The sequence below is a fragment of the Neopelma chrysocephalum genome, unplaced genomic scaffold (genome assembly GCF_003984885.1).
Source record: "Neopelma chrysocephalum unplaced genomic scaffold, ASM398488v2 Primary Assembly neopelma1_77, whole genome shotgun sequence".
In the NCBI taxonomy this organism is placed as follows: domain Eukaryota; kingdom Metazoa; phylum Chordata; class Aves; order Passeriformes; family Pipridae; genus Neopelma; species Neopelma chrysocephalum.
In genome coordinates, this window is record NW_020897738.1 from 1,852,175 (window position 1) to 1,863,227 (window position 11,053).

An 11,053-nucleotide genomic window follows, 5' to 3' on the forward strand; every position below is an offset into this window, starting at 1 on the left:
TCCCTGTGTTGTTGTTCCTCCCAATGTAACACCACATAAACAATGTCATTTTTATTTAAAAAAAACAAACTGGGGGAAAAAACAAGCAAACAAAATATACAGCAAGGCCACAGACAGTGTCAACTTCACTGCTGATAGTGTTACCTCAGAGCAAATACCAAAGGAAGGTTTACAGGGATACTCTATAAAAACTGATGTAATTTCCAAACAAAAGGGCACTTCACTTCCTTTAAAAGGAACTACAAAGTCAAAGACGGGCTGGAAACCCAGGACTGTGAAGTCCATCACTTCATCCTGGAAGTCCCAATAATTATTGCTAACAGCAGCTGGAAACTTTAATTTGCTCCTAAGGTGGCAAAACACAGTTCCCCCTAAGACTTTAAAATATCTGAAATAATTTGAAACTATCAGCCCATCAATTGGGAGATGTTGATGAACAAATCTTTGCTGCTGCCATCAGCAGGTACCCCCAGGTTCATGGTCAGCACAGCTCACCATCATCCAGGTGATCTACACACCAAGGAAGAACCTAAAAACTGATTTTCCTCTCTAAATGCCAACAAAAAACTCAAGAGCATGACCAGAGCCTTGGTCACAGCCTTCCTTTGGCTGCTGGGAGGATTTATCCCAAAATCTTTAGAGTATGGATACACCAAGTAACACTCCTGACAGTGTATTGTCTTTACAGCCTCAAGAGGTCATTTTTGTAATAAATCTGTAGAAAAAAGCTAAAACCAAGAGCATCTTTCTTTTCCTCACAGGGAGTCAGCTCCAAACCCCCAAAGAGGAAACCTGGATCTGCCTGGGAGGAGGCAAAGGACAGGAGGCAGCAGGGCATGTACAAAAGTTGAGCAGCTTCACCTGTAAGAAGTGACATCCCTTCACCAGAGCCTGAAAAAATATTCCCATTACAACAACCACAAATTGATATAGAAGTCTGGTGTTTGGAGATTTTTTTGCTCCAAATGAAGCTGAGACCTGCTCCAAGAGCAGACTTGCCTATCAAAGACTCCAACATGCTCTTGAAAAATAAACATTTTAGAATATATATAAAATGAAAGTTTAGGCACTTGTTCATTGATCAACATCCAAAGAACAATTCTCAGGTCAGCAGAAGTTTGTCAGAAATGAGCCAACCCCTGACACAGGTGCTGCTCCCAATCCTGACACCCAGGAGGTGCTCAGAGTGCTTTCCAGTCGATGGGCTTCTTCCCATATTTCTTGAGGAATTCATTTGTCTTGGAGAAGTGCCGGCAGCCAAAAAACCCTCTGTTGACCGACAGGGGTGAGGGATGAACCGTCTGCAGGACGTGGTGGCGCTTCTGTGAACGTTGGAGGAAACCACCCGTTAGATTTGCATGTTTTGGCTGCTCCTGCCCCGAGCAGATGTGATTTCCTGCCCCAGGCAGATGTGATTTCCCCTCCATTCCTCCTCCTGCACCACCCAGATGTGACTTCCCCTCTACACCTCCTCCAATACCAGCCTGACACCAGAGAACCAGCCATGAAGGCTGAGACTTCTGTCCCACTGAGCAGAGATGGACTATGTAAAGCAGCAATGCCCCAGTCATTTCCCAACAGCAAATTTTACGCTGATTCGTGAGCCTTTTCCTAGGAAAAACAGCTCTGTCCCCAGTGGGACACTTTGCTGACAACAGGAGGTTACACTTGCTCCAGTTCGCTTGCTCAATTCTGGAAAAGGCTAAGCTGGAGCAGAAGGGCCACTCAATTCACAGAATTCACGCAGGCAAAATTCCCAATCCTGTAAGGAAAGTGCCCTCTAGTGTCCACCAAACTGAGGGAAAAATCAGGGAAAGGCTGTACCCTGTCGATGGAGCTGCCTTTCCTCTGGGCATAGGCTCCCCACAGCATGAACACGAGCCCGTTCAGGTTCTTGTTGAGCCAGGACACCACGACGTCCGTGAACTGCTCCCAGCCCCGCTCCCTGTGGGATGTGGCCTGGTGAGCCCTCACAGTGAGCACAGCATTGAGCAGGAGCACTCCTGGGAAATACACCATGTGGACAGGGGGGGAAACAAGAAATCAAGTGTTAATCCAGCCCTGGAATTGTCCAAGGCCAGGTTGGATGGAGGGCACCCTCAGCAAGGTGCTGATGACACTGAGCTGTGTTGTGGGGTCACATCCTGCAGGAAAGGGATGGATCCATAGGGACCTGGAAGACTGGAGAGGTGAGAAGATGGGGCTGGCACAGGGTTCCCAGAGAAGCTGTGACTGCCCCACCCATGGAAGTGTCCAAGGCCAGGTTGGACGGGGCTTGGAGCAACCTCGGCTAGTGGAAGGTGTCCCTGCCCATGGCAGGGGGTGGAACAGGATGAGCTTTAAATCCCTTCCAACCCAAACCATTCCAGGATTTTATAATTCTAACTGCTTTTCCGTTTCTCTTCAGAAACAAATTCAATTTTCATTTACATAAGGGACCTGCAAACAACAGGTACTCAGAACTGATTTTCTGTTCTACAAATGGATCATTTCCAGCCACAGGTCTGTTTTCTAGACTGCCTTTTTTTCTGCTCCACAGTGACCAGATCATTCAGTGTCTCTGAGCTCACCTTGCTTGGCCCAGCCTGTCAGATCCCCATGGCCAGGATGAGTGAAGCCCTCGATGTCTGTAGAGAGCTCCCTGTAAATATTTTCCAAACTGCAAAAAAAAAAAACCATAATTTTTTTATATTCATATTTAAAGACAAGATCAAGCAGCATCACTTATTGCTCTTACACCAGGCAAGAAGGTATTGATTTTAATCTTATTATTTAAGATAATAAAGCCATTTGTAGAGGCAGGGCAGCAAGGACTCCCTTTGTGTGCCTGGCTGGAATCTTAATGAGGTCTCAGCACAACTGGAAATAAAAACTTACATCCAAAATATCACCAAATTATACAGAATTACCCATATTTTGCAGTGATTTTTTTTCCAGTCAATGCACAATTCAAATTTAAGTAGTTGCACAACTCTTCACATCAATTTTCTGGCTCCCAGCCCTGAGCAACGCAGAACCACAAATAATTTGTGACCAAAAGGGATTTTGCTAATTGTCCTACCTGGGGGGAGGTGGAACAGGCTTCTGGACACTGAAGCAGAGCCCATGAGCTTGGTTAGGGCCATGGTATGGATCTTGTCCCAAAATTACAACCTTCACCTAAAAGCAGACCTTGGTTAGCATTGAATTGAAATCAGCTTTATTCCCAAAAGAGTAGGAAAAAAAAGGCTTATAAATGAGCTTTAACCTAAAAGAGAGACAAAAAAGGCCCAAACCAAACCCAGGAACTGAAGTTAATCCCAGACATGTTATTATCAACAAGTTAAAGAGCACAGACCCCACCTAACATGAAGGATTAACATCACCACAGCTTTACGGCTAAAATTATGAATACAATTAATATGATTTGAGTGTAGAAGACCAACATTTTCAGAGCCACAATAAAACACCTTGTTGAGATATTTTCCAAATAGGTTTCACCCTATTTTAGCTTTATGCCACATTTACTGTGATATTTTTGACACAGTTTATTGGAAATTACATTACCTTATGGTGTCTTCTTTTAGTTATAGTTCATTACAGATCAATTAAAAGAACAAAGGATGTACAAGATCCAAAAACTATGAAGTAGATAAAGCTGGTAAGACTAGAAAAAGATCAAAAGTGCAACTATGCGTTCAAAGGAAATTCTGCGGCCTGTGTGGGTAATAAAACAATAAAACCCTGTTATGGTATCAGAGATGAAAGGGAAGGCAGAATTTATGAGTTAGGTGAGACAAACAACAACATCCACATCCTGTGGGACTGAAGTTTAAGGGATAAAACACTGAACTAACGTGCATGGGCACCCAATATGCATTTTCATGGTGAGAGACCCCGAACCCCCCTCCCCAGCCCCTGCAGCTCACTCACATCCCAGATGTCGCACATCTGCGTCCAGGTGAAGACCTGCTCGGGGGGCGGATACACCGTGTAGCGCTTCCTCTCCTCGGCCACGAACGCCATGAGCTGCGGGGGCAAAGGACGGCTCAGCGAGGGCCGAGGGGGCGCAGCGCCCGCTCGGGGTGGAGCACGGGGGCCGCTCACTCACCTCCACGAAGTATGGCTTGGAGAACTCCCCGGCCAGCTGCCGCCGCCAGCTGTCCGCGAAGCCCGGCGGCACGTTCCGCTGCGCCAGCAACTGCCGCGCCGCCTCCTTGTTCCTGCGGATGCGCTCCCGCTGCTCCTCGCTCAGCGACGCCGCCGCGCTCGCCTCGTCTCCCGACGCCTTCGCCTTCTTGGCGGCGCTCACCTGGAAGCAGCGGGCAAGGAGGAGGACGGGGATGCGGGAGAGCAGCGGGCGCGGCCGCAGCAGCGAAATCAGCACGGCCATGGCTGGACAAGCCCCGCCCCGGGGCGGCCCCGCCGCACGCGGAGCGTTCGCGGCAAAACACCGAGTGCGCTCCCATTGGCCGCCGAGCCGCGCGCCCCGCCCACAGGCGCGAGACAAAAACTCCCGCTCGCTATTGGCCAGCGGAAAAGCGCCTTCTCCTTTCTATTGGCTCGCCTCGGCGGGCAGAGAGGTTTTCCACCCAGCAACCGTGACGACAGCGTGGCTCTCACCGCCCATTGGGCGGCGGCGGAGCGTGGCCGCTTGAGTGGCAGCTCAGTCGCGCGTGCAGCCGCGCGGGAATTTGGAAGTGGTGTTTACTCCTCACATCCCCCTCACAAAAGGCCGCCAGAACCCCCCAAACATAAACACACACATACACACACACACTGCCAGAAACACATACGCCGCTGCCAGACCCCTATTCCCTCACCTCCCCTCCAGACTCCTCGGCCCCCTCAGCCCCCCGCTCGCTACCTCAGCATCTCCTCCCGGCTCCGGGGAGCGGCTGCGCTTCTTGGGCGGCGCGGGGCTGAAGAAGGAGTGCAGCGTCCTCTGGCCGATCATGGCAGCGGTGGAGCGGGACAGGGAGCGAGGCAGCGAATGAATGACTGAGTGAGGGGCGGCAGCGGCGGCTCCAGCGGGGGGGGAGGCGGGACCGCGGTTTGGCGCCAAAACAGCGCGCGTGCGCTGGGGGGCGGGGTCGGCCGGGGCAGGGGGCGGGGCCATTCGCGGCCCACGGGTCCTGCCCCCCCGTCCTTCCCTGGGGACGTCGCTCCCGGTGCCGCCCATGGACGAGTTCGTGGTTAAGGTGCCCCGCGGGCAGGCGGGGGGCTGTGGCGGGCAGGGGCGGCGGCCCGAGGAGGCCAGGCCGGGCCGGCCCCCCCCGCGGCAGATCCGCGCCGAGGGGCTGTGCTGTGACTATCGCATCCTCTTCCCTAAGGCCGAGGCCGACGAGATCTTCCAGCAGCTGGAGAAGGAGGTGCAGTATTTCGAAGGTAACCTCCTGCCCTGTGGGGGAACCTGAGCTGCCCAGGGAGGCTCCGGAGGCTCCGTCCCTGGGAATGTGCCCAGGGAGCCTGGACAGTGTTCTGGGAGACCTGAGGATGGCCTGGATGAGCTCCAGTGCTCCCTTCCAACCTGAGCCCTTCTGTGTCCAGCTCTGGGCCCCCCACACCCCTCCCCACCCTGCCCAGGGAAGCATTTCCCGGCCCAGCCCACCCCACCCAAGGTGAGTCCCAGTGCGATCCCAGGGCCTGGGCGCAGCTGGGGAGGGTTCTGCAGTCACCTGGTGCTTGGCACAATCTGGCCCTGAGAAGCGGAGAACGCAGGTGTGACCCTGAGGATTTTCTCCTCTGGAGGCGTTTCTCAAGTGGTTTCAGTGATGTTTTAAGAGTACAAGGATAAGCCTGCTGTAGTGGCTGGAGTTTGTTGGAAGAGGCAATGTATGAAATATGCCATTACATTAATTCACTGGCAGAATGTGATGGGGATGTTGGTTCTGTTTATCTCATTTAAGGGGGATAACAAGGTAGTGTCCACCTTTGTCCTTTGTTGGGACAGAAACACGGGGAACAGGGGTGACAGCTTGTGGGTTATCATAAGCATCCTCATTTCTGTTGTCGGGAGATTCCCAGAAGCTGCAAATCCAGGAGAATGTAGGACTGTGCAAAGGTAACACAGACTTGGGTTTGGTTTTGATCCTCCTCGTTTCTTGTTTGAACAGATGACCTGACAAAATTGCACATATTTGGCACGTGGCACAACATCCCAAGGAAGCTGGTGACCTACGGAGACCCTGAGTTGTCCTACACTTACTCAGGTGTGACCTTCCATCCCAGGCCATGGATCCCAGTCCTGAACCGCATCCGGGAGCGAATCACTCTGGCCACAGGACACACCTTTAACTTTGTCCTTATCAACAGGTACAGCTGGTTCCCACTTGTGGTTCAAATGAAACGAAAAAAGCTTGTGCAGCACTTGGCAAGTGGCTGAGGGGTTGACATTCACTTAATTGGGTTGGTGGAACTAATGAATGTGCTCTGTGCGCAGGTACAAAGATGGCCTGGACCACATCGGGGAGCACCGAGATGATGAGAGCGAGCTGGTTCCCCGCAGTCCCATTGCATCCGTTTCCTTTGGAGCCTGCAGGGATTTCATCTTCCGACACAGGGATTGCAGGAGGAAGGGGGTGAAACGGGGCCTGGAGCGGATCAAGCTGGAGCTGGCCCACGGCAGCCTCCTCATGATGAACCACCCCACCAACGTGTACTGGTACCACAGCCTGCCCCCCAGGAGGAGGGTCATCACCCCCAGGGTCAACCTCACCTTCAGGAAAATCATGGCTGGGGACAGAAGGAGAAATATCCACCCATCAGGGACTTCTGACTGAAAACAGGAGCTTTAGTTCCTGATGGACCTGTTGGTTCCTCATTCAAACACTGGCTGTGGTGATCCAAGGGACTGGATGAGCAAACTGAACTGAGAGAGATGGTGGACTTGGTAATTGCTAATAAAGCCTGTGACCACTGATCTCAATGCCAAGATGGCTTTCCCTCTGTGAAATGCTGCTGATAAATATTTTTGGTAAATAATACCTTTGTTTTGGTCAGGAAGAAGTTTGTTCTCAGCTGATCTTAATCTAATTCGTGCTCCTAAAAAATCAAAATACTCCATAGCCTCGAGTTACAGTTTACAAGCACTATAAAGTACAAGCTGTAATCATTTAAAGCTGATACTCTTTAGCAGGTGACACTTTCCTGTATTCTCTCTCAATGAGCTTTAGACTGTTTGTTTTTTTATTTAAATAAAGTACAAATGAGACTGACATGGAGGAGTGCTGAGGTGTGAGCACAGTGAGTGCAGCGTGGCTGGCTGAGTGTTTCAGTCACTGTGACTCTTGTCTGCTTGAATTCCTCTGCTCCTGGAGGGTCTTTCTTGTGCTCAAGGAAGCACAAGGGTCTCTCCTTCCTCAGGTCCTTTGTACCAAAACTAGGCAGCAAAAAATGACCTTTTGGGGAAGAACTGGGCTGGACCATTTCCATGGACCTAAATAATTATCCCTAGGGAGCCCATCCTGATTCCCTGAAAACCATCCCCTTCTACGCTCACAGAGAAGCTGCTGGAATGAGGGAAGTCTGTCCAGGCAGCAGCAGGTCTTGAGGAATCAAGTAATGGTAAGTTCTGAGTGAGAATGGAAACCAAACCCTGTGTCAGCTCTGGAATTAGGAGTGGACTCTGGCCTTCAGTCATGGCTCCATTATGTTTCAAGACATTCCCACACATAATTTTAATTTCAATTCCCACACAGGTGATTTTTGTAATAAGTTTGGTTTTTTATTGCTACTGTACAGTTACAAAAATACCCTGAAGTGAAAACGCAACTTCAAACAGCAGTGCAGTGGTTTGACTGGAATATACATTTTTAAATAACACGCAAAATGAGACAAGGATAACCCAAACAAACAGATGGCATCTTGGAGGTCTTAATTTTTTTTACATTTTATTAACAACTTCTCCACCATGGCAGCTTGTGACAAATAACAGCATTTGAGCCTTGTGCCTCCACAGAGCCCTGTGACCACAAAGGGGAGGGTTGGCTCACAAACACCTTCACAGAGTCCTGTGACCTCCAGATGTGAGAGCTGGCTGGAAAACACAGATCCCAGTAACCTCCAAAGGGAGGGTTGGCTCACGAACCCCTGCCCAGGTCTGACAGCTCAGGACTAGGAGTGAGGTGCTGATATTTGCTCCATCTCCTCCTTCCTAACAGAGAAAGCTGGATTAAATGCTGACTACTCATCCCTCCTCTTGATAGCCCTTGAGGGAGCTTCCAGAGAGAACCCACAGCCAAGGGAAATGCAGCTCTTTGCAAGAGAAAATACATGGACTGTGCAGTAAGAAGTGACTTTATGTCCCTGTCCTGACAAATTCAAGACACAGCCCATACTGTGCGTATCCTCTCCCCACCTCCAGCTTGACTGTGTTCTAAACCAAATGTCTGCTCAGCTGGACTCCAAAATGCAGATAAAACCTCTAAACAGAGTGTTGAGAATGGATATTGCAGGGTACACACTGCTGGCAGTGGAAATGGTTTGAGTTCTGAGGTACAATGGCTGATCTGCTGGAGGGAGAGGTTTTGTGTGATGGTTTTAGATGATCCCCTGCACTGCTTCACAGAGCTCCTGCTGCACCCCAGTGCTTCCAGTAGGGAGGGCTGGCTCCTTCTCCAGCTCTCTCAGCTCTCACTTCAGTGGCCAGGGCATTTTTTTGGCATTTTGCATCCTTCAAGATTATTTTTGTTTGCTTTCTTGTTTTTCTATAACTTAAAAGAGGTTAAAACCAAGCTACTCTAGCCTAGCATAGCCAGGGAGACTTCCCAGGAACTAGTACAGCAGTGGATTTATCACTATTTATGTACTATGAGCATTACCTGGAACAGGAATTGTGCTCCATACTCTGGAATGATGAGTTGTGTAAATAGTTTTGCATATCCATCCATTACCACTCCTGCTTTGGCTGGTTTGGAGCCTCCTATGAGGAACTCCAAACACCTCCGAGCTTTGGGCAGCAATATGAACACATGAGGTACAAAGTTGCCCTAAAAAACTATTAAGACAGTTGTTATTTGAAAACTTAAGCTGCTGTTTCACACTGAAAAAGCTTTGATGAGTGGTTTTCTCCTCCAAGCTTACAAGGATAGAAAAGAGCTAAAAATAACCTACATACTTTATTCCTGGTGATTGACAAGCAGGAGAATTTTAAAGGAGAATTTTTGCTGCTTCTCCTTCCTTGCTTTGTTTAGGATTTTATTTTTTGCACATCAGTCTAGAGCAGCAGAATTCACCTTCTTTCTATTTACAGGCCAGCCTGGAGCTGGTGCAGTGACACCAGTGTTCCCAGACTGGCTTCACAAGACCAGTAAGTGCCTACCAGTGCTGATCCTATTGTCGATATTCCACTTAACAAAGACAAGGGCTCAGCTCCCACTCCCAGCCAGTCCAAGCCCAGTCCAGTGGTGGGAAATGGCAGTTTCCAGCACTAAAATGGGAAGGGCAAGTCTAGAACACTTCCAGCAGCTTGGAAATCACAGCATTAAAATTGTAGTCGATGCTACAAGCAATGGTATTCAACAGCGCTGAAGGAAATGACAATACTGATCACTAGCAACCACGTCTGTGTGCTGATTCCAGCTATATTCCAAAGGGAGGGAACAATAAATTAGGTTTTCAGCTGTTAATAGAGAAAAAAATTACCTCCTGGGAAAAGGAAACTGCCCTTTGTATCAGCAGAAGGACTTCTGTGGTGTATAAATAACTTAAGTAGTGAGGAAAATTATGTGAACAGGGAAATTTTTGGATTGTGGCTGTTTGTGGAGATGCCTGACTTGATAGATTGATTAGCTGGGATATCAAGGGAAATCTGATTCCACTAGTTCATCCCATGGTGGTGGGGCATTCCCAGGACACACTGGACATGCAGTGGGCTCAGACAGTGGCAATGCAGCTGTTCAAGGAAGCTCAAGGCACTTGGTTTCTTAGATCGTTGCCTTTGCCAACAGCAGTTTCCCACCAACCCCTCCCAGGGCTCCCCCTTCCGGAACACCTGCAGTGAAATGTGGAGGACTGAGCATCTCCCTTGGAAAACTGCCATGTCAGGACATGGGACACAGCCTTGGGAAGCCTGAGATGACAAGAATCACCGATACAACAAACGCTTCTCTAACACACACACTTTGGGGCCGCGCGGCTTCGGGCGGCGACTTTTGGTACAAAACACAACTCCCGGGGAAGGGGAACCTCGGATGGGGGCGGTTTGCAGAGCAGGTGCCACGTGGAGCTGGGAGGAGTTGGAGCGAGTTGCAGTCCCGCCTTTGTGCAGCCGCTGTCCCGCGGTCACTCCTCGGGGCCGCGCTGCGGGGCGCGCCCGTGGACGCGCTCGTAGAACAGCAGGTACGCGCTGGCCGCCAGCACCTCCTGCAGGCTGGCCCTGCGCACGGAGTCATCCGACACCCAGAGCCACTGCCCGGGCACCGCCAGGGCCCCCCGCGGGCTCGGCGAGCGCCGGTAGGTCACGAAGTGCCCTGAGTGCATGTCCCCGTGGTGCACCACCACCGCCATCAGCCGGTACAGGTACAGCGGGGCGCTGCGGGAGCACAGCGTCAGCACGGGGAAAACACACACCACGGCACCCCCTAACTGCTTTTGGAACAAAGATGTGGCTCCACAGGTGGAATTCCAGCACAAGTTGTGGCTGCCCCACCCGTGGAAATGCTCAAGGACAGGGCTTGGAGAAACCTGGGCTAGTGGGAGGTGTCCCTGCGCAAGGCAAGGGGTGGGACTAAATGAGCTTTAAGGCCCCTTCCCACCCAAACAACTCTGGGATTCTGCGAAAAAGGATTATCAGGAGGAGCCTCAAGGCTGATTTACCAAGTAGAATCGTGGCAGGTGCAGCTGAAATCAAGCTCGTTAAATACAGTGTTTGAAAGAAATGTATGAGAGATCTCCAGCTTGTTAAATGTTTGAGGGAAATCTATAAGGGATCTCCAGCTTGTTATATGTTTGAGGGAAATCTGTAAGGGATCTCCAGCTTGTTATATGTTTGAGGGAAATCTGTAAGGGATCTCCAGCTTGTTAAATGTTTGAGGGAAATCTATAAGGGATCTCCAGCTTGTTAAATGTTTGA

General features: G+C 50.2%; 3 protein-coding genes across 3 annotated transcripts in view; 1 reads left to right on the forward strand and 2 right to left on the reverse strand.

The window, feature by feature from the left end:
• Positions 1-36: 36 nt before the first annotated feature.
• UNG (uracil DNA glycosylase) lies at positions 37-5,030 on the reverse strand. Its single transcript, XM_027689334.1, has 7 exons — positions 4,847-5,030; positions 4,091-4,291; positions 3,913-4,008; positions 3,062-3,159; positions 2,571-2,659; positions 1,825-2,003; positions 37-1,322 (listed from the first exon to the last, which is right to left on the reverse strand). The coding sequence occupies exons 1-7, from the start codon at positions 4,934-4,936 to the stop codon at positions 1,182-1,184; spliced, it is 894 nt and encodes a 297-aa protein (XP_027545135.1). The 5' UTR covers positions 4,937-5,030; the 3' UTR covers positions 37-1,181.
• Positions 5,031-5,096: 66 nt separating this feature from the next.
• On the forward strand, positions 5,097-7,196 carry ALKBH2 (alkB homolog 2, alpha-ketoglutarate dependent dioxygenase). Its single transcript, XM_027689448.1, has 3 exons — positions 5,097-5,367; positions 6,096-6,294; positions 6,422-7,196. Exons 1-3 carry the CDS (start codon positions 5,160-5,162, stop codon positions 6,759-6,761), a joined length of 747 nt encoding a protein of 248 aa, XP_027545249.1. The 5' UTR covers positions 5,097-5,159; the 3' UTR covers positions 6,762-7,196.
• A 2,906-nt stretch (positions 7,197-10,102) lies between these two features.
• Positions 10,103-11,053, reverse strand: part of USP30 (ubiquitin specific peptidase 30) — a 9,486-nt gene continuing 8,535 nt past the window's right edge. The window contains exon 13 of the mRNA XM_027689380.1: positions 10,103-10,513. Within this exon, the coding sequence (XP_027545181.1) occupies positions 10,264-10,513 (250 nt within the window). The 3' untranslated portion in view covers positions 10,103-10,263. The remainder of the gene's footprint in view (positions 10,514-11,053) is intronic.

Bases quoted from the DNA above. Each gene is read 5' to 3' on its own strand.
- UNG (XM_027689334.1), bottom strand. From the start codon at position 4,936: ATGATCGGCCAGAGGACGCTGCACTCCTTCTTCAGCCCCGCGCCGCCC. The intron at 4,292-4,846 runs GTAGCGAGCGGG...CGCTGCTTCCAG, and splicing joins AGCCGGGAGGAGATGCTGAG to GTGAGCGCCGCCAAGAAGGC. The intron at 4,009-4,090 runs GTGAGTGAGCGG...TTGCCCCCGCAG, and splicing joins CCAAGCCATACTTCGTGGAG to CTCATGGCGTTCGTGGCCGA.
- ALKBH2 (XM_027689448.1), top strand. From the start codon at position 5,160: ATGGACGAGTTCGTGGTTAAGGTGCCCCGCGGGCAGGCGGGGGGCTGT. The intron at 5,368-6,095 runs GTAACCTCCTGC...TTGTTTGAACAG, and splicing joins GGAGGTGCAGTATTTCGAAG to ATGACCTGACAAAATTGCAC. The intron at 6,295-6,421 runs GTACAGCTGGTT...CTCTGTGCGCAG, and splicing joins AACTTTGTCCTTATCAACAG to GTACAAAGATGGCCTGGACC.